Below are 22,986 nucleotides of genomic sequence, written 5' to 3'. Positions count from 1 at the left end.
TGTGAAACCTGGGAAATAAAATCTGTTTCTAAACTCAGCTACTGTCTTGGTGATACCTATGTGACCGCTAAGTTTTGAATTATGGAGTCGATAGAGGATCTCTTTCCTCAGGTGTTTTGGGACACAAAACTGGTAGACTGAAATCTTTCCTGTGTCATCAAAAAATTTTCTGTAAAGGATTTGATTCCAAACAATTAGACGTGGAAACTGCTTCCTATACTTTCTGAGTTCAAATGACAAATAACGGCTATTATCCACTTCATTTTTGCTTAACCACCCTATTACTTTGACAATATCATTGTCTTTTTGCTGCTCCTCCACTAATGAAAGTGGATTAGACAATTTTGCTATGTCTGGAAATGAGTCCAGTGGGTTTTGCAATTCTAATGCATTCATTTCCGGCTTAAACTGAATTTTCATAATATCACTTCTAGGCTCCGTCGAATTGATTGAGATTCCCTGGTTTTTCAACTGTGAAAGCATAGCATCGTAGATTCCTTCCTTCTTTAATTTGTCGGTTAGTTCAGTGTCAAAAAATTGATCCTCTGATTTTTCAAACATATTTTCACACTCTATAATTGCTGACAATGCAACGTCTGGTGTTTTTGCTGATAACGATATTTTAACTTCTCGCACTGGAATGCTGTCTGACATTGCCAATTCAATAGCATTATCAGGATCTGTCTGAATTCTTGAAATATAGTCTGCTGCAACGTTTGCTTTACCTGGAATGTGTGCTAAGGCAATATTGTACGCTAGTACTCTGTCCAAGTATCCCCAAAGCGAAGGATGAAGTGTTCTTGCCTTGAAGAAATGGGTTAGGCTTTTATTATCTGAGAAAACTAAAACTTGCTTTTCTGCTCCCCAAATATAGTGAGAACATTCTTCCAATGCAAAATATAATGCAAGAAATTCTTTACAGAAGATTGACAATTTAAGCTGTGCTTTGTTAAATAGTTTCGAGCCGAAAGAAACTGGAGCATATGTTTTCTGTTTTTTGTGTTTGTCATCTGTCAGATAATCTTCAACTAGAAGTACGTATCCAGCTCCATGGTAGCTTGCGTCACATAATATAACATACTGGAGCCCTGGTTTTGGAAATCTGAGCACAACAGTTGTTGCTTTCCTTAAGGCATTACGTATCTGTTCTAGAGCTTCTTGATGACGATCATTTGTTGAAAAGAATGCAGACTTTTGGAGAAGTTCGTAAAAAGGTATCAAGATTTCATTTAGCTTAGGTATATGATTGCGAAAGAACTGGACAAATCCAATCAGTCTCTTTACCTGCTTTACGGTCTGTGGCATTTTCATTTTTGACAGAAGTTTATCTATTTTCTTACTTTTTGGTTGAATTCCAGCTGGCGTAAGTATGTTTCCCAAAAATTTAATTTTGGTTGTTCCAAATATACATTTTTTGCGTGAGAGTTTTAACCCCGATTTTCTGACACAATCAATTATCTGCTTAAGATTTCTCAGAAGTTCAGTAACATTTTCAGCTCCACTTCCTATGTCATCCATATATTGGGTACATACATTTGCCGTTAGGCAAGGATCCAGGTAATGTCTAATAAAGGCGCTGAATCCAGTTACTGATTTGCTTAATCCTTGTGCGAGACACTTATATGCGTAAGTCCGAGATGCGAAGTTAAATGATAGTAGTTGTACAGAAACATCATCAGCCATCTGTACACAGTGGTAAGCTTGAGAGCAATCAAGCTTGCAGAATAGCTTCTTTCCAGCAAAATGATTCACTGCATCTTGCATATTTGAAATTGGAAACTTTGAATTTAGGTAGTCATTTCGTAGTAAATGGTTTATTCGACGGAGATCAATGAGAATGCGGAGTTTACCAGATTCTTTACGTTGGGCAAAAATTGGACTTCCGTACTTTGAGTTTGACAAAGTTGTTATTAGTCCAAAGTAGTGCATCAAAGCTAATTCAGTCAGAAGTTCGTCTCTAAGATGAATTGGAGTGTGAAGGCTTTGTAAATACACAGGTAACTCATGTGATGGTGTCAATTTTATTTGCAGTTCAGAGTTGTAGCCAACATCAAATCTGTGTTTAGCAAATACGTCAAAATTTTCTAATAGGAGTTGTTCAACTTGTTTATGCTCTGTGTCTGATAAGATTGAGTCTTGCCAAGAAAATTGTTGTAAAAACTCATTCCTATCTCTCTGATTTTCTATTGGGTTTATTTTTTCTCTTTCTCTGTACTCACTTATTTTGTCATATACCTGTTTTTGCCAATTTGATAGACAGGTTTTGTCTGGACAGTTTTCCGGTGTTGGAAACCAAAATTTCTCGTATTCTGGTGCTGGTTTCTCAATTTGTTGCGCTTTTGGTATTTCTATCAACTTGTTAATTTCTGCTAAGTAGCTTGATTCTTCTCTCAGTTTTGCTGATTGTATAGTATCTGAACTAACATGCTGAAGTTTTTTGTAACTCCTGGAAGTTTAAAACTTTAAATTGTGCTATTTGTGTGTTTATTTTTATTGTAATCGGGTGAGTGTTGAAATTTATAACTGGGAGAAAAACTGTGTTTGTCTCAGTTGTTGTTACTATTGCTGAGCTAACCAATAACTCTGTTTCTGTTTCAAACTGCTTTTGAGGCGTAACGACTCCACTACAATGTTTAATTTCAGGCTGTGAGTCCTCAAATTTGCATTCTAAGACTCTCTGTGACTGTGCTTCAATAGTTATTTTTCTTGCAGCAGTTAAATTGAACTTGCAAGGTTTCAATATTCTACGTCTGCCTGATACAGGTTTGAGTTCATTCAAATGAACAGACATGTCTTCAAACTTGAGTATTTTGTCTCTAGGACAAATTTGGATATTATTTTTTATGAAAAATGTATTTCCAATAATTATGTTGTTCATTTTAGGTAGCACTAAAAAGTCTTCTGTGAACTTGTAGTCTCCGATGTGGAAATCGACTGACACTTGTTTATCAATGTTTATTACTTGGCCTGATGCTGTTTTAACTTGACTGAATTTTGGTTCACAATAAGAGCTTTTATTTATTACGCTATTTTTTTGTAGCTCCAAAAAAACTGACTCCGACAGTGCACTTGTTGTTGCTCCTGTATCAACTAGTGCTCGACGTTTAAAATTTTTCAAGAAATTAATTTGAACATAGGAGAGTTCTTCTCCTTCTAACGTTATAACAGCATTTATAGATGATGACGCTACATGATGATTATAGTGAATTTTTTGAGTTTTATCTTTTATATTTTTTTGTTTTTTATTGGACTCATCTGGCTGTGGCTTAGTTAGTTTTTTGCATCGGAAACGGTAACGTTTCAGATTTGTACTGATTAGCATTTTGGTTACTTGAAGTTTGACAGTCCTTTGCTAAGTGGTTGGGATATCCACATTTGAAGCATATTTTTGGTGCCGATTGCACATATGGGTAGTGGAAACTCTGATCTGTTGTCTGGAAAGTTTGGGAAACCTGGGGGTTTTGCTCGGAAAATTGGCTCTGACTTGTTTGTTGATTATATTGATTTGGTGCTGGAAATTGGTTCTGGTAAAACTGCTGGGGAGATGTTTGGAATGCAAATTGCCATTGTAGGTTTCTATTTCTTGGAAGTTTTTGTCTATTTGTATTTTGTTGATAATTTTGGTAGCCCCACTGATTGTTATTTGGTCTAAACGAACGCTGACCTGAGTTATTCCAATTTCGCGGTTTAAAAATTTTTCCGCCACCTTGTGTGTTCTGAGTAATGTTTTTCTGCGAGCTTCCTTCTTGTCGGGTTTGACTATCATCAAATTTACGTGTCAGTTCCGAAATTTTTGTCTCCAGTGAATCTTGTGCTTGGCCCATTTTTGTGAGCGCATTTACTAAATTCTCAGTAACTCCTTGTTGAATTTCGCTAACTGATCCTGGTGACCATTCATCTGTGGGACAAAGGTCCTTCAAAACTAAATTTTTTCGGGCTGCGTTACATGCTTCTTGTGGGGTAGCATTTTCAGGAAGTTCAAAAAGTTTTAAGCGTAGCCAGTTTGGCATTGCTCTAATAAATGCTCTTTTAATTTGACTTTCTCTGTTTCTGCCTGCGCTTGCTAACCTTTCCGCGTTTACAGCGGTTTCTCTGTCAAACCTAGGCCTATCTGCGTCATTTGCAGCTGGCGCTACAACTGGCAAAATAGGATCTGGGTAAGCTTGATGTGCGCATGTTTGAATCTGTACTAGAAGTTCCTCTGGCGTTGTTTTTCCCGGTATAAACTTAAAGTTCTCTAACTTTATTGCATGAACTTCTCTTAAATTTAGGTCACAATACTGATTTCTTAGTGCTGTGAGTGCATTTTCTAAGTTGTTTTGAGTAGCTTCAGCTAGTGTTAGAAAAAATCTAAGGGCTCCGTCTTTTAAGTGAAGTCGCAAGAAGTTTGCTTGTTGATCATTAGGGACTGCTGTTACTGCTATGATACTGCGTAATAAAGCTTCAAACTCGCGCCAATTTTCACGTTCGAGGCCCGAGAATGGGCTGAGAGAGATATGTGGTTGAGCCATGCGTTTTGTTAAATTATATTTTCTTTAACTTTTATCCTAATAAATAAGGAGAGAGTCGGTATTTTACTTGTATGCGCCTATCGAAAACCCTTTTAAGTGTTTCAAAAGATGACTAGTTTAGCACTGATAGCACGAAGTGATTAACTATGGACAGAGTGACAGTGAAAGCACTTGATGGCATATATAAACTACACTGAGATAATTGGTTTCACTGCATTGTAAACTTACTAGCTTTTGAAGTCCGTTTCTGGCTGTTCTCTGTAGTTCTCAGCCCTTTGCAGTTCTTAGCCAACTGTTCTCTTCCTTTCTTCCCAAATCCGGTTGTTTTATTGTGTCGCCTCTTCTGATTTTGTGCCTGTTTGTGGTGGTCGTCTGTTGTTGATCCGTGTTTGTAGTAAGAGTCGTTTTCAATAAAAATCGTTCTTAATAATTCGCAATAACGAATTTTCACAGCAACAAATAATACAAATTGCAAGTTATCTAACAAGTGTTTTTTCAAACTTTAACAATTAGCTTTTGAAAATATTGATTTGCATGACTTGCATGGCTTGTTAATATTTGAATGAATTTTTAGCTCTCTGATGAAAGCGATGATGACAATTTGACTTTGGCCGAAATAAAGAGAAATAAAAGATCAGAAGTTTCAATGGAAGGTAAGATCAACCGTTTCCCTTCTGTCACCAACTACTGTCCAAGGATATCACATTAAGAGCTTCTATGACTTCGAAGCTATGCATTAAAAAACGTCAAAAAGTGCGGCTTCTGTCTATTCATTCTTTCTTACTGTCCTACTTCTTTTCTTCATTGTTTTTCTCTGAATTATGTTTGCTGAATTATTTTTAAATTGCAAAAGTTGTTAATACATGGTTCTTAGAATAAGTGACTTCAATGCCCATTGTTCGTTGTGAATTTTTTGTCTTTCTTTGGTTTTCTTTATTTGTGTACAGTTATAATTTTGTTAACAGCCAAGAACTTTTTCTAAATAGTCTGAGAGCTGTAACTTAAGGTTGCTGAATTTCTTGAGTTGTATTTCAGACCATGTCCTGCTATGTTCTTCTCATTTTTTATCTCTGGCTATTTTTCTGTCATAATTTTCTTACCTCTCTCACTACTTCACTTCATTTAGATACAACTAACTAATTGATCAAACTCGAGCAATACACTAATAGAGGGCAAACGTGAGAAAAAGGGAACAAACCGGTAAAGCCATTCAGTAAGTAATTTTTCAGTTAGCTACCATAGTTTAATAGAGCTAATGTTAATTGACAATAAGATAAGACACTTCGTTTTCGAAGCTTTATTCCGTATAATTACTTATACAACAATAAATTTAAACATAGCTGCCAGATTGCCAGAAAGCAGCCGCAATAGCGTCGTAAATGGGCAGTCTCAAAAAGATAGTAAAAGAAAGACCAAAACTCCCTTTTTATTAAATGCTGAGATGTTATATTTATTATTAAGAATTTGTTTATCCTAATAATACATTTATTCACTGCTCTCAAATAACCTTCAATTAGAGTGACACACACTCACTTGACCTTATCTCTTTGAATTAAAGTGAAGAAAAGTCAAATTTAGAGTAAGGAAGTCATTTTTGAGTGAGGGAGGCCACGTGTGGTCAAAAACTTTCACGCGAATGAACAAAAACTCGCTCCAAAAAGAGTGAAAAATGACGTCACGCACGCAACTGAGTTGAAATTGCATGACCGAATGAACAAAAAGCAGATTTGAAGTAATTGAGACGTCATATGATCATAACAAAAAATTTGACGACGAAATAAAAAAAAGGTGCTAATAATAGCCCCAGCTATCGCTATGCGGCTATTAACAAGAGTGATATCGATTTGAGGTCAACAGCTTAAAATATTTTAAACCTGCAAAAAATTTTAAAGATAGCCGACAATTTGCCGGAAAATAGCCGCCGTTGACCCGCTTGACGCCCATTGGGATTGAAAGGGGAAAAAAAGAAATTGACAGAAAAATTATAGAAGTCAAAGTGATCTCATTTGATGTTTTAAATGCTGCAAAATCGGTTAAATTCTAAAATTACATTAACTCAGCTTCTAAACTACAGGCTATTAAGCATTATACTAATGCCAGCTGGCAATCGTTTTAATGAACTTTGATAACCTAATGCATTACGTTTAAGACGGCGCTTTATATGTTTATCCCGCTTCTTTTGAATTTGCTCTTTGACATTGACCGTATTCATATTGCGTATTTCAATGCTTGAAGAATTTAAAATCCATTTAGTTGAAACAGAGTGAAGTAAGTCAGAAATCAAACGTGAAAATCGGGACTTAAGTAAAACGAAAAACGTGATCAAAAAGTAAAGCAAATTAAAAAACAACAGGATAAGTCCTGACGTTCAATTCAAAGAACTTTCATTGACTAAAGAAAAAACTGGACCTAGAACGGACTATGAGTGAATTGGGAAAAACATTTTAAAAAAAATTAAATGAGAAATAAAACCAGACAATGTAAAATGCCGCATGGGAACAAAAAACCAGTAGCGGGAAAAGCAAATTTAGCTCAAATAAAAAACTAGGCCGAGAATGAACTAAAAATTTATTCACAAAAAGCCCTAAATTCAGCTGAAGCCATTACCTTGTGTATTAAATCAATAACTCAATACCTCCCCAGGAAATGAATATAAACCACTGTTACCAAGAGAAACAAAATGCAGCAAAATTTCATATTATTGAAAACGTTTGGTAACATTAAAAAAGTTCGAAGTACTTAGGGTGGTCAAAATACTGATAGGCTGAAAAAACTGACGGGGCTATCAATTGCCCTGAAATAATTCATGATTCTAATCTCAAAAAGAACGCGAAAGCAAACGGCAGATAAATCTTAGAAACAAAGTTGAATTTTTCAAAAAAGAAAGCTCAAATTTAAGAATCAGAAAACCACTACAATTAGCTTTCTCATCACTGCAATTAAGACAAAAACAACACATACTTCTTCCTTGTATATATGCTAGACAACATGATTTCATACTAATTCAAAAGTTAAATTAATCATAGAAACGACAAACAACAGAATAATATTCTAAGTCAAAAAATAAGAACAACACAAAGGTAAAAATCGCAAAAAGTTTGACGTGGAAATTTTGGATAAGGCTTTCTGGCAAACTTTCAGTATTGCCTTATGTTGAATGAAATCAATTGCGAACCAAATAAATGACAAAAATGTAAAAAGCTGAAACTTTTTAACAAGCAATATAACAAAAATAATAAAACGAATATAAATGAAGGTGCAAGGATAAAGCTAGAATGATACAAATTAGAATTCAAGGAAAATGGACACAAAGTAAGGAACACCAAAACAAAAATTCTTGATTTTTGCAAGTTAAAAACCAAATTAAAAGAAAAACGAATACATTTCATTGTTCAGCATTCGAGACATAGAAAAGACAACGAGTCATCCGAGACAAAGACCCATCCTTCTGAACAAAACAAAAAAAGATAAAGCAGAATTCAAACATACAAAACATTTTGTAAAAAAAAAGTCCAAAAAACTTTTAAGACAGCATTTATGAAAAAAGTTTTTTCGACTTTTTTTTACAAAACGTTTTGTAGGTTTGAAAAATCTGTTTTTCGAAAACTTAACGCCAAAAAATGATTGCATTTTCATTGAAACGAAATCAAAGTCGCTCATGTTGAACAAAAAGAATATTTCAAGTAATTAAAACAAGAAAGCAGCAAAAAACTGACAAAAAAAACCAAAATTAGCACGTGTACAACTTTATAAAAACAAAACTACATCGAGGTAGAAAGAGGCGTTGAGTAAGAAAGACGGCTGAAAGATCCAAAAAAAGAAAAAATAAATAGAAAAGGCCAAAAAATTAACTAAAAAAGAAATATGTGCCAATTTTGAAATTGAAACGCATTTTCCGGCCCTGCAAAACACTGTGGTATCAATTTTCGAGGTTTACATTTCCATATAATAAAAAATATTCGATTAAAAGCATCGAATAAATATTTCTACAAAAAACCAAATTACAAGCAAAAACACGGCCACTTAGACGAAAAAACGGCTAAAAACAGTTATCTATATGTGCCGTTCAGTCAAAAACTACTTTTCAAGGTCAAAGAGTCATTGACTAAACGCAGCGCATGATCTTGTGATAAAAACTTCTCTCGCTCAGAAAAAATAGTTCACACGGCAATTTTATTCACTTTCGCTTTTGGGTCAAAACAGCATCTGAACGAATATTACTTCCGGTAAAAAAAACTTAAGAAAACCAATACTCCTCTTCGAGTCGTGAAAAACCAAGAGAAGTCCAACAATAACCTCAGCTATCGATTCGCGGCTATTAACCAGATTAGATTACTGCCTGGCACCTTTAAAATTCAATCGGTCAATCTATTGCCTGTTTATTTTTTTATTTCAATGCGGATGGACGTTATCGGGGTCAATGTCTGCTATTTTGACGCAACCTGTCGACGTTGGATAAGTTGAATTGAAAAAAAGTTAGTCAGATAAGAAAAGAAGATCGCCAGTAAATACTGTCTTTGAGGTAAACGCATCCGAAATAGAGTGAGCGGGAAAATTCAAAAAGATTTCTTCCAAAAATTACATTTGCACAGATAGACAGGTTAACCCAAAATTTTAAAAGCAAGAAAAAATCTATTGAAATAACATCTGATATTCATCTACGTTTAATATATTTTACGTTTTCAAAATTTGGTAAATTTTATTTAGCATAAGAGAAGTTGCATAATTAGTTGCGAACAAACGCACAGTACCAATCTTTCTTGAACAACAATAATGCACCTAAGTATGGCTGGCTATATTCCCCAGTTCCCGTGTTTTAAAATCCAAGAAGATGAAGTTTTTAATAACAGAAAAAGGTTAATGTAATTAATCTTTTCGATTTAGGTGAGTTTTCAGAATCGCCAAACAAAAAATCATTTTTTTTCGATTGACATAGTCTTGCAGCAAAACATAGATGCAAAATGAGAGCACGGAAATCCCAAATCTGACAAAATGATAATGGGGTTGTTTCCAAAAAAACAGAGTCAACTTTGCAAAAAGTTGTTTCGCCAAAAAATGTACAAACTGCTATTATGCAACAAATTTTAACTGGATATCAAAGACTCAACGTCAAAATAATCATTTACTAATAGCACTAAAGTAAAGTTCTTGACGGTGCACAGAGAAGAGACAGAACAGACTTCCTAGTATTAAAATTAAAAAATGAAAGACTATGTAAAATTTTATAAAACAAAAACGAATCATTCAAAATGAGGTAACCATTGCAAGAATTGTCGAAGGAATGTATTGACAAAAAACACTGATTTTTTGGTCAAAAAATCTGCTAATATAAAATCAAAAAATGAAGGTCCAAAAACAAACACAGAATAAAAAGCCAAAAATTTTACAAGAAATTGAGAAATATGGGTTCATTTAGCCCTTCAAACGCGTTAGGACCTCAAAAAATATGAAACATCCATTTCAAAAGGCTACATCTTAATACAGCACTAGTTAAAAAAACTTTCTACGAAAAAAAAATTAGAAGCAAAAATTGAGCCAAATGCTCGAAAAACAGAAAAAAACGTTATAAATGCACAATTCTCTCAAACACACCTAGCAAAATCAAAAAAGTCATTCATTGAACGCAATGCACGATCAAAAAACTTCTCTCGTTCAGAACAATTAGTTCACATAACTATTTTATTTTACTCATTTTCGCTTTCAGGTGAAAACGCCGTTTGAACAAATATTACTTCCGGTACAAAAAAAACATACCCGAACAGACTCAAAGAGTCATTCAATGTAATCTCTATACTTACCCCACCTGAATTAGAAAAATCAATTTTTGGTCAGGGGTTTGGTGACGAGTCTCGGATAAGTAGGTTGAAAAAGGGAGGTTTGGTGTTAGGTAATTGGTGGATAGCAATTTTTTGGGGAAGGAGTTTGTGGGTTGTAGACTGGGGGGGGGGCGCTTAAGGTGAGAGATGGTAAAGTGGGGGATATTAGTTTGGATGTCTGTAGTTTGTATAGAGAGCAGTGAGTGTTATGGGAAGCAAACTACTCAAAATTACCTTTTGACCTTAATTATTACCAGCAGATCCTAATTACTATACGTTACAAACTAAGCTACTGTTAATGTCCAATGTTCGAAAACAGTAAAATTTCAAAATTTATTTTACTCACTTTCGCTTTCAGGTTAAAACGCCGTTTGAACAAATATTACTTCCGGTACAAAAAAAACTTAAGAAAACCAATACTCCTCTTCGAGTCGTGAAAAACCAAGAGAAGTCCAACAATAACCTCAGCTATCGATTCGCGGCTATTAACCAGATTAGATTACTGCCTGGCACCTTTAAAATTCAATCGGTCAATCTATTGCCTGTTTATTTTTTTATTTCAATGCGGATGGACGTTATCGGGGTCAATGTCTGCTATTTTGACGCAACCTGTCAACGTTGGATAAGTTGAATTGAAAAAAAGTTAGTCAGATAAGAAAAGAAGATAGCCAGTAAATACTGTCTTTGAGGTAAACGCATCCGAAATAGAGTGAGCGGGAAAAGTCAAAAAGGTTTCTTCCAAAAATTACATTTGCACAGAGAGACAGGTTCACCCAAAATTTTAAAAGCAAGAGAAAATCTATTGAAATAACATCTGATATTCATCTACGTTTAATATATTTTACGTATTCAAACTTTGGTAAATTTTATTTAGCATAAGAGAAGTTACATAATTAGTTGCGAACAAACGCACAGTACCAATCTTTCTTGAACAACAATAATGCACCTAGGTATGGCTGGCTATATTCCCCAGTTCGCGTGTTTTAAAATCCAAGAATATGAAATTTTTAATAACAGAAAAAGGTTAATGTAAATAATCTTTTCGATTTAGGTGAGTTTTCAGAATCGCCAAACAAAAAATCATTTTTTTCGATTGACATAGTCTTGCAGCAAAACATAGATGCATAATGAGAGCATGGAAATCCCAAATCTGACACAATGATAATGGGGTTGTTTCCAAAAAAAACAGAGTCAACTTTGCAAAAAGTTGTTTCGCCAAAAAATGTACAAACTGCTATTATGCAACAAATTTTAACTGGATATCAAAGACTCAACGTCAAAAAAATCATTTACTAATAACACTAAAGTAAAGTTCTTGACGGTGCACAGAGAAGAGACAGAACATACTTCCTAGTATTAAAATTAAAAAATGAAAGACTTTATGTACAATTTTATAAAAACAAAAACGAATCATTCACAATGAGGTAACCATTGCAAGAATTGTCGAAGGAATGTATTGACAAAAAACACTGATTTTTTGGTCAAAAAAGTCTGCTAATATAAAATCAAAAAATGAAGATCCAAAAACAAATACAGAATAAAAAGCCAAAAATTTTACAAGAAATTGAGAAATATGGGTTCATTTAGCCCTTCAAACGCGTTAGGACCTCAAAAAATTTGAAACATCCATTTCAAAAGGCTACATATTAATACAGCACTCGTTAAAAAACTTTCTACGAAAAAAAAAATTAGAAGCAAAAATTGAGCCAAATGCTCGAAAAACAGAAAAAAAACGTTATAAATGCACAATTCTCTCAAACACACCTAGCAAAATCAAAAAAGTCATTCATTGAACGCAATGCACGATCAAAAAACTTCTCTCGTTCAGAACAATTAGTTCACATAACTATTTTATTTTACTCATTTTCGCTTTCAGGTGAAAACGCCGTTTGAACAAATATTACTTCCGGTACAAAAAAAACATACCCGAACAGACTCAAAGAGTCATTCAATGTAATCTCTATACTTACCCCACCTGAATTAGAAAAATCAATTTTTGGTCAGGGGTTTGGTGACGAGTCTCGGATAAGTAGGTTGAAAAAGGGAGGTTTGGTGTTAGGTAGTTGGTGGATAGCAATTTTTTGGGGAAGGAGTTTGTGGGTTGTAGACTGGGGGGGGGGGGGCGCTTAAGGTGAGAGATGGTAAAGTGGGGGATATTAGTTTGGATGTCTGTAGTTTGTATAGAGAGCAGTGAGTGTTATGGGAAGCAAACTACTCAAAATTACCTTTTGACCTTAATTATTACCAGCAGATCCTAATTACTATACGTTACAAACTAAGCTACTGTTAATGTCCAATGTTCGAAAACAGTAAAATTTCAAAAACGGAGGTAAATAGTCGAATAGAAAGAAGTCGAAATTCAAGTCATGAACAAACTTGCTTCAGCTGAAAAAAAAACTAGTAGAATACCAATACACCTCTTCGAGTCGTAAAGCAAAACTGGGAACACCACAATATAGCTACGCAGCTGTAAAAACAATTTACCCAAATGGGACAAAATTACTGAGAAATTTTTGAGAAATTTTGGAATGCACTCCCCGAAAAATTTTCTGTTGTTAAAACGATTGCAAACCCAAGCTTAGTAAAACCTTATCAACAATGAAATCAAAAGAATTTAAAACTGCGAAACCAATATTAATTGCCTTTCTAAATTCGATATAGTTTAATTAAAATGAGAAAGTTTTAGAACAAAAGTTTCATTATCCGAGTAACCAGCAACTCGGCATCCGAGCAACCAATATAAACCAAATAATCAGTCGATCCCAGATTTTTATTGGCATTGAGGCGCTAAGCTATTAAATGACGCAGTTTAAAAAATTACTTCGTTACCGGTAACAAATAGACCAAAAATTTGCTTCCATAAGGAATTTTCTAAGATCATTCAAATGGTAGCGTAGCAATACAGTAAATCACTATGTGGAGGCGCAAATAATATGCAACCACTAAGATGACAGGGCACAAACGGAAAAGATAGCCGAAAAGAATCAATTCGAAACAGTGAAGCAAAAAAAATCTGCATAAAAGGCACGACTACAAACATTACCAATTATAGGCTGATGTCGGCGAAAAAGTCAAAAAGTAAAAATTGGGTGGCTCAAGTGATAATTTTGCGTAATAGCAGCCACACATTGTTGCAGAAAAAGGACGACCATACCTACCTCTGTAATTTAGACAGACCTGATTTCCTGTCCATGATACATGCACTTTCAGAAGCTTGTTTGATAAGTCGTATACTATGCTTTCTTAAGTAATGAATCTGAGTGAAGAATGGACTTAGCAAATACTTTGACAGCATTCACTATATTTATTTAACAAAGGATGAGAAAGTCACCTTGGGAGGAGCACTATTATGGAGAATCGGTGATAAATTCGCTCCTTAATTCCAAATTATGCTTTTCTTCTCTCAGAAAACAAATATTTACATAAGATCGGATTACCAGCTAAAAATTAAATCAAAGTTGAACAAAGTTGACCAGAGTAAATCTTGCTGCAAAAGACAATAAAAGTTAATATTTTACTGGCCTTTTAGAACAAATTTCATTTTAGAACAGCTGTTTTTGAGATAATTACGAGCAACGTGATTTGTGAACTGATAACCTCGTATGAACTTCTAAAAGAACGTTGTTCTACAATACTAAATGAAAATTGACAAGTTTGGTGATCATTTGAGCAATACTTCAATAACAATCGAGTCTTCACTTTACATAAAGTTGAAAACTGCTCTTAGACTTGGCGTTTTAATACGCCAGGTAGAAATCGATGCTGTAAAAGGATATTGTCATTTTCCACAAAATGGGTAAAAATACATTAACTAGCCAGCTTTTTGCTTTGTGCTTAAAGTAGGTTTGCTCTTAGCAAGTTTTTTCTTTAACGAAGCAACATCGATTTTCGCTTTTTCATTAACATCAGAAGCGTCATCACGTTTATACATTTTCTCTTTAGGCGGTTGAAAAGATTTCATTTTCTTTGCTTTCTTCTCTGTAATGACTTCCTCTTGAGTCTCAAACTTGGCTTTTCGCTTTAATTTCTTTCGCTCTTTTTCCTTCAAGAACCATTCACCCGTCTCAATTTCGATATCTTCTTTTCTGGGTTGTTGTTCGGGAGGGAAAGGGTTGTACTCCTTCTTCTGTCTCACTTTGAAAGGTTTCTTTCTCTTGCTTAATGTTTTGCTCTTGAAATTGGGAACGAATCGATCCCAGCTTTCGTTCGCCATGTTTGGGTCTTTCATCAGTTCATTTTGAATCATCAAACGTTTTATATTGTAAATAGGGTGAATATTACGCATGCAATCTTCGACAATTTTTCGACATTGCTGCAGTCCTTTATGGGGTCCCATCACTGACACGGTACTTCCTAAAAACTCAAAACTTAGGAAACAAACTCGGCAAGAACGTCAGGAGAGCTACATTGACGCCATTAATTACATACGAAGAGCTGTATTTCAGTGTTCCGTCGAATAACTTACAATCAATAAGTGAAATTTTTGCTCTTTTATTGAACTTATTATTTGTAGTTTTAGGAGTTATTTTATGTAGTTATACACATTAATTGATTTGCAGCCACCGGTTATTTAAAAAGTCAATATCTCCAGATTCATCCGTTTCCTTTCAGAAATCTAAAATCATTTTCGTTCAGATTTTTCTGGTTGACATTTCTGAAAGTACTCCGCTTCAGTAGCCCCTGTCTTGAACTACTCAAAATTGCAAATAAAGCATTATTATAGACAATCTAAACATTTGCACAGTTTTATGCCCGCTAAGCTAGTCCTGGGTATTCTGAACTTTATCAGCGTTAACTTTAACCTTGGACTAAAACGTAGCATCCAGTGAGAAGTTCGATCGCCTTCAAGTGCGTTCCATCGGCACCAACAATTCTCTGACGTCGTTTAATGAACCTAGCCTTGTTGCGAACCATGCCTCCAATTTTAATGACATCACAGAACATTTCATCGTCTAAGATTTTTGTTGCTTGTTCAAAAGGAACACTTCGAGACAATAATTTGATGAAATCGCGAGCTCGCAAAATAGCATAAGGATCCCATGTTTTTCTCGTTGTCTCAACTATCAGTTGACCTTTCAACAAATCAAGGGTTGCTCTGATGCCAAAAGGTTCCAGTCGTTTCTGAACCAAAGGCCAACATTCGCGTAAATACTTTTCTCTGTACTTGGGAAAAAGGGTCGAGAAAGAGCTTTTCTCCAACAAACCAGAGGGATTGTCATCTTTGGTGAACGCTGGTTCTTTCCATCCCGGAGGCACTGAAAGCTGCTGATCCTCTTCGACAGTCTTTTCTATATCATCATCTTTAATTCCCAAATCCTCAGCACTGTACTTAGGCATATATTTTCATCTAAAAGGCAGCCTTCGGGACTACTCCACAATTAATGAATTAATACAAATCTTTGTTATCAAACTTTGATTCGGAAACTCCACAATATTATTATTATTATTATGGCTTCCACAAATGTGAGGGACTGCTCCCGCAAAATTTATATATATGTAGATGAATCACTAGTTTAAGTTTGTTAAGTTTATTTCATTTGAGGACCGACATTTTTCGCAGAGACAGATAAATGTTATGGAACACGAATTTTCGATACTGAAATAAATACTGAAGTACTTCCACATCAAGTTTAAGATTCGATTTTTGAGACCGACGGGTTGAAAGAATTTAACATTTGAATCAATGATATTTGCTCTATATGTATAAAAATAGCAGCGTATAAAAATGAGCAATAAGAAATGGCATGAATCATTTTGGTTAATATAGATTAGAAATAAATTCCTAATAATTAAAACTAACAGAGCAGTAATAAATCCTAGAGAACATATACAGGACAATAATGCCTCTTCAAAACAACGATGGATCTGGGTTTTCCTTGTTCTATGTCAGCATTTTTGAATTTAAAAAGAGACAATAGTAGTAGTAGTAGCGAAGTCTTTAGGGATATACCATGGGTTTTCACTGTTTATGTCATTAGTGTAAGTTTGGAATGTTGGTTACAGTTCGTGCATTGGCAGAGTATCCTTCAGTTACATAGATTGGCTCCGTTGAACTTTTCAAAGAATTTCCAAAATTGCTGTGTTATTCGTGCTTTTCTGTTTACAATGAAAAGGAACAAGACGGCTCAGCTCGCATGATCCTGTGCGTGGCAAAGAAATTTCGGATCTATTCTGCCCCCCCCCCTCCCACAACTTTTTATGCCCCACCTACACTCGTTGAAAAAAGTAAAAGCACATATTTCAAGTTTACATGGTAAAATGCCTCTGTTTCAGGTTAGTTTAAATAGAAGTCAATTATGTCCCATGTGAAATCTGTTTAACTTGAAAAAATCACAATGTAAAATCTTGCTTAAAATGAGGAAGTCATGAGTAGGTGGAACAGATTTCCCGTGCGACTCACCTTAATGTTACCTAGACAAGACCGGGCACCTATCTGGATCTTCTATGTAAACAAGCTTTTCAGCTTAACAGAATTTAGATATATTAGTTCTCATTTTGATCCGTCGATTGATATCAAAATCAAAACAAACTGCCAAAATTAGTCTAAAATTGACTTGAAAATCAGGCAGTTTACCATGTAAAATGCATTTTCAGCATTTACTTTTAAGAAAGTGTATTACAAATGTTTTGTTATAATTTAGCACAATACCACATTTAAATATGGCGCATGCACCCGGGGCATAAAAGCAATTTAACCAATAAGCTGGAGGGCTAAACAGAATAGATCCGAAAGTTCCCAAGTTCATACTTGACTGCAGACAACGCACCATATTACTGCATTTGATAGACTCGTTAGCATTCGTGTTAAATTGCCTACAAGAAAACTATCTAAAATACATTGCCATATATGATAGTTGTTTATTGGTTCACGTTGTGATATTGTGCTAAACTTATAAAATAGCGTAATGTAAAAGAAACCAATTTGTCAAATTAAAATTACTTCCAATATTTAAAACAAACGTTTTCGAACTTTCCGTTCATCGTCACGTTAAAATTGTTCTACAAATTGTTAAAAGATAAAATGAATATGTATTTACATTTGTCTGAGACAATTAAAACAATTCTAGGAACTATTCTACAAAATCAATCGAACATTTTTCCCTATATACAGTATTTAGCCTATTTACAACTCATATTTACATCTGTTATCAATTTATTTAAAAACATTCCTATTCCGGATTTTTCGATTTTGGCCATGTTCTTGTATTTTTAGGGTTATTCCGAATTTGCCCTAACCATGAGTATCCCTCTTGTGGAGGTTTTGCAAATTTCGTTTTGTCATGCACAAAAAGTTTTTTGCCCTACGTATTCTTATCTAGTCAAAATTATGATTTGAACTAATATTTTAGCCTGAGATCGCTCCCCCTATATTAATCGCGTGTGTTTAATGCCGGCTTCAGCTTGCTGATATATATAGCTTCGATAATCATTAATTTTTCTACTGTCCTACAGGCGTCCAGAATTTTCCATTCAATGTCATTCGTGGCGCCACGACATTAAACCAGATGTTGACCCACCTGTGAATCCTTCTTTTGATGTTCTGTTATCCTTGTGGTAACATGCCGGCTTGTTTGCCCAACATAGATGGATCCGCATCCATTACATTTAATCTCATATACCACGTGGGATTTCAAGTCTGTATCGAAAGACGATTTCAGGGTGGGGAGGCACGATCTTAATTTCCGCATTGTAAAAACTACTTGCAATTCGCATAGTTTCTTCAGTTTGCTTGCAAAGTTTTGAGTACGGTTGCCTCTGTATTGTAGAAAAATAGTTGGCTTATCAATAGATTTAGTCTTGCTTTTTTTGATGCTCTTTTGGTGTTGTTCTTAATTGGTCTTTACCGCCACTTATTATCTTTTCTAGAGTCTGATTCACTATTTTTGAAGACCATTCCTCTGGATATTGATTTTTGGTCCAGCAAGTTTGTTCTTTTCAAGAGCCTGTTCGAAGGCCAACCAATTAGAGGTTACATTAAAAACCCTGTGAACCGCCCCCTGAATCACTTTTTTCTTATGCACAGCTGCGAAAATTCAGTATTATTCCAGTGTCAGTTGGTTTTTGATACCAATGACAGGTGATATTTTTTTTGCTGCTCACATTTACGTTAAAGTCAAGACGTTCTGAGAAACGATATCAACTCCGGCACGCTGCAGGGTTGGTAGTTGTTTGACCTGTGACGGGAGATTGTGTTATTTATCAGGTCGTGCCACACTACCAAGTCCTTCCTCTTGCTCAGATGACCCTTCTGAAGGAGAACAACTTTTGTGGAGATAAAAATAATGTTCGTTTTTCTAATGCAGTTGTTAAAAGCTGTTTTTAACATTCGTTAAGAATGTATGTAAGATGTGGTAGAGTTTTTGTTCAAACAACTTTCATATCTCAGGCAGGAACCGTACAGGGACCTTTTGTCTTTTTGGAACTAAATTTCATCACTACAACAAGCACCAATTTCTATTTAATTTAACTGTTGTCTATGTTTGTTAGCTTAGTTTTGAGAGTGTAAGTTCAGAATTTCTATAAATAGGAACCCCGCTACTTCTGCTTTGTTAGTAAGTATGTTTAAACGAAATTTTGCATCAGGGTTACAGTGGTTGAAATCGATTTGTTGTCGTCTGATTGTAAAAATTGTGTTCCAGCGTTTTTCAAAGCAATGCCTTAGGTTTGCTGTTTTTTTTTCATTTTGATAAAAAAGTGCGGCTTTTTTTTATAAAACCAAATTGGCAAACGGTTTTTTTTGTTATGTTTTAAGTGCTTCTTGTCTTTGCCGCAATTCTGTTCTCCTTGTCAAAGCATTTGACTTTGCAATTTCATTTGACTTTGCGAGCGTGTGTTTGGATTGCATTTCCAACATTTCATATGAAAATATTAAATCTTATGAGAACTTTTTTGAATTTACAAGGGTGGTACTACCTTGAAAGTGACATGGCTTTAGCAAAATCGTTTTTCCTTTACTGCTTCTTTTCAAAACGGCAAGTGGCTTTGGTTTGCATTCTGTCAATTTTTATCACGTGAAACAAGCAACGCTAATTTATATGATTTAAATGGCGCATCAAAGTAATATTTCCTTTTTCTTTTCTTTATAGAAAGTGAAAAAACAACAAAGAGGATTGGTAATGTGCGATCGCACATGAATTTCCGACCCCGCTCATCCACAATTTTGACATAATTGTCTACCAAATGAGGAACAGATAGGAAAACCCATGAATTCAAGTATTTTTGAAAAAATTGGGATATGAACTAAGAGATAGCCTCTCAAACAGCAACAACAAACATTAATTACGTCAAAAATTTTATGTCCGTTCTTAAAAACAAAACTTAATAACAAAGTCAAAATAGCGTCAGATAAAACTGAAATTAAATTAAATAAATTGTAATTCACCAGAAATAAATGGTTATTCAACAGTTCATAATAAGGCTTGGTGACATTTTGACAAAAAGAACAGAGTTTTTAAAGTTAGAAAATTTGCTGATTTTTATTTAAAAAAACAATTAATTTCAAAGTAATGAAAACCATTAGGAATCAACTAAAATATCCCATAGGATTACAATTACCAATGCTTCTATAGAAGGGAATAAAGAACTCTTGGTATGCTATTTTTTAAGCAGTTACAAAAACAACAGCAAATAGACAACAAATTTAAAATCAATTAAAACTTGTCAGAAAAAGATTTGGAAGCCGTAAAGCCAGCTTTTGGCCCCCAAAATATGTTCGATTGCACCTTCGTTGAACACCAATAATGTATTGTGGCCGCTCATTATTAAAAATACCAATGTTCCTGTATTGTGGCCGCTCATTATTGAAAATCACCAATGTTCCCATAGAATGGAATTAAGAGCTGTCGGTATTCAATTTTTCATTCAGTTACAAAAAGAACAACAAATAGACAACAAACAAAAAATCAAATTAAAACTTACCAGGAAATGCTTTCGAAGCCGTAAAGCCATACTTTGGCCCTCAAATAATGTTCGATTGCACCTTCGTCAAACAACGATAAAGTGTTATGTGACAGCTCATTAATGAAACTATGTAACAATTACACGAAAAAGAAAAAATGCAAAATTATGTAATAATTGTTTTTTTTCGAAATTAATTGTTTATTTTCAATAACATGAAAGCCATTAATTAGAAACTGAAAATTTGAATAGGTTCGTTCTTTCTTCCAGAGAAAGCTCTTGAGCCCTGCAATTATCCAGAATATGTCTTACGTCTACAAAAGGACCGTCAAATTTGACAAAAATAAAAAACTCGTTTACTTTTTTGTGAAAAACCCGTGTGGAAGCCTGTAAAGTCATAACGAATTCATTAAAAACGTTAGATTTTGTGACACTAATCTCTTTTGACACTTTCACTTGAAATTTATTAGTGGCCTCTCATTAATGAAACTAGGTAACAATTAGACCAAAACAGAAAAAGGGGCAAGATTATGTAATACTTGTTTTTTCGAAAACATTTTCTTCCAAAGACATGAAAGCCATTAATTACAAAATGAAAACAATGAATAGATTTGCTTACTCTTCCCTATGAAGCCCATGAGACCTGCAATTATCCAGAACATGTCCTACGTCTACAAAAAGAAAATATGACGAAAATCAAAAAAATAATTTACTTTTTTTCATAAAAAAACCCGTGTCGAAACCAGTAAAGTCATAACGAAACAGTTAAAAAGATTAGATTTTATAACATCAATCCCTTTTGACACCTTCCTTTGACAAAAATAATTATAATTTTAACCTTTAATACCTTTATTGTCATATTTAACCTTTAATTAACGAGACCAGGCAACAAATAGACAATAAAAGGAACAAAAATGCGAAATTAAAGTGTTCTTTAAAGAAAGCGAAATTAAAGAAAGCCATCAGCTATCTACTATTATCAGACAATCGGCTCATTTACTCTCCCATTAAAAGTCAATCAAACCGGGCCATTGTAAAGGAAAATAAATACGACTAAAAAGACGAAGTAAAAACGACAGTTAATGAGAAAATTAAAAAATTCAATTAAATTCTTCGAGAAATTATTGTCCAAGCAGTAAAAAACCACAATGTATATCTTTCAGGATTAAAATGTTATCAATTGCTTGGTATTTTGAAGTGAATAATGTGATATATGAACTGCCAATAACGTGAAATTATGACAAAACCAGAAAACATGAAAAATGAGCAAATACCTCTAAATTAAAAAAAATTGTGAAATCTAGTAGTATCAAAGCCAGAACAATATTACTTAAAGGGTAAAACCGCAATAAAGACTGATTTTTAATTCAGTAGAAAGAAGGAGCACTCTTTGATTGCTGACATTAAGCTGCAAGTTGACTAAATTAAGGGAAAAATTGAGGCAAAGCTCAATAAGCCATTTTTTATTTAAAAACCGAATATTTTAAAAGTCAAAACGACCATAAGCTTTCAAGCAATCAACTAGATAAATTATTTTGGAGCTAATTAAGAAGCCGATAGGACCTATCACTAGTGAGCTTTGATTTGAAATGCTCTGTTATTTAATTAATATAAAAAAAGATGACATCCGACTTACGACAATCCAAATTATTCTTGGATTGTAACGGTCCCAGATTGGTACAAAAGTAGTCCTGCTAATGCTGATTGTCCATTAGGAATATTTAATATTTCGATTTTCATAGATAAAGATATTTCGTTGCTTAAAAAATTGAAAATAAATGCTGTGTTTTTGATAATCAACGAATAAAGTTAGCAAAAAACGGCAATGTTTAAAATACAGAGCACTCACAACGGAAATTGAAGTAGAATTAGCCCCTTTTTCAGTGTACAAAGATTGTGTTAGTGGTGTTTTTGTTGTGCACTTCCTGAAAATTTAATCTGAGTGGTCTAAAGAAACTTATTTCGTGCTGTTTTTGATGAAAAGATCTGATTTTTGAGAAATATTTAGCCGGAATTTGTGAAAAAGAAATTCAATAAAATGAGCCGACTATATGTTTTGTGTTTAAAAAAATCATTAACATTTTTTTGAAAAATTTTATTAAATTTTTGAAAAATTGGCGAAATCTTAGTCAAAAATTCCGAAAAAAGGTGAATAAAATCAATGGAAGTCACTCCATTTTCTCGAAAGTTTAAATCTCGATATCTCCTTGTAAGAAACGAAAATCAAAAAATCTTTTTAATTCCATATTCAACGCTGGACAAGCATTCTAAAGATACAAGTCTCAACTCTCTACAACGATAATATCGATCGGCCAAAACTGACTGAAAAAACTATTAGAGTATATAGTTTCTCCTCCCTCAAGAGGGGTCGGAACAATTATGTGATTCTCAGTTTCGTGTTTATCGTGAGCGTTCATTTGCGTGATCAATTCGTTGAAAGTAAGGTAGAACAATGCCTTTCGAATTGTATTTCTCGCTTTCGTTTAAATCATTGAAGCTAAGAGCATCGAGTACATGAAAATTTGAAATAAATTGAAACGCTCTGTTATTTAATTAATATAAAAAAGAGTGAATTCTTATATAAAAAAACCACTGATGACAATCCGAATTATTTTTGGATTTTAACGGTCCAAGATTGGTACAAAACTAGTCGTGCTAATGCTGATTGTCCATTAGGAACTTTTAATTTTTCGAATGTCATAGATATAGATGTTTTGTTGATTAAAAAATTGAAAATAAACGCTGCGTTTTTGATAATCAAC

At 34.1% G+C, this 22,986-nt stretch overlaps 2 protein-coding genes across 3 annotated transcripts in view; both read right to left on the bottom strand.

The window, feature by feature from the left end:
• The window catches only part of LOC142336309 (cytosolic purine 5'-nucleotidase-like), a 59,530-nt gene extending 45,709 nt beyond the window's left edge, over window positions 1-13,821 (bottom strand). Inside the window, exon 1 of one of the 2 annotated variants that reach the window (XM_075385049.1) lies at window positions 13,659-13,821. Coding sequence is in view for 1 of the 2 variants with exons in the window: in XM_075385045.1 (XP_075241160.1) it covers window positions 13,486-13,622 (137 nt within the window). In the remaining variant the exon portion in view is untranslated. Of the gene's footprint in view, window positions 1-13,485; window positions 13,639-13,658 lie in introns of those variants that run through there. The other variant, XM_075385045.1, reaches the window with a different exon arrangement.
• A 127-nt stretch (window positions 13,822-13,948) lies between these two features.
• On the bottom strand, window positions 13,949-15,688 carry LOC142336310 (KRR1 small subunit processome component homolog). Its single transcript, XM_075385050.1, has 2 exons — window positions 15,130-15,688; window positions 13,949-14,680 (listed from the first exon to the last, which is right to left on the bottom strand). The coding sequence occupies exons 1-2, from the start codon at window positions 15,662-15,664 to the stop codon at window positions 14,139-14,141; spliced, it is 1,077 nt and encodes a 358-aa protein (XP_075241165.1). The 5' UTR covers window positions 15,665-15,688; the 3' UTR covers window positions 13,949-14,138.
• Window positions 15,689-22,986: the final 7,298 nt, after the last annotated feature.

Source organism: Convolutriloba macropyga, chromosome 3, assembly GCF_964194025.1.
Source record: "Convolutriloba macropyga chromosome 3, txConMacr16.3, whole genome shotgun sequence".
Classification (NCBI taxonomy): Eukaryota; Metazoa; Xenacoelomorpha; order Acoela; family Convolutidae; genus Convolutriloba; species Convolutriloba macropyga.
The sequence above is the reverse complement of the archived record's forward strand: the minus strand, read 5'-3'. Positions and strand labels throughout refer to the sequence as shown.

Excerpts from the sequence above, each read along its gene's own strand:
- LOC142336310 (XM_075385050.1), bottom strand. The coding sequence starts at position 15,664 with ATGCCTAAGTACAGTGCTGAGGATTTGGGAATTAAAGATGATGATATA. Across the intron at positions 14,681-15,129 it reads ATGCTACGTTTTAGTCCAAG|GAAGTACCGTGTCAGTGATG; the intron begins GTTAAAGTTAAC and ends TTGAGTTTTTAG.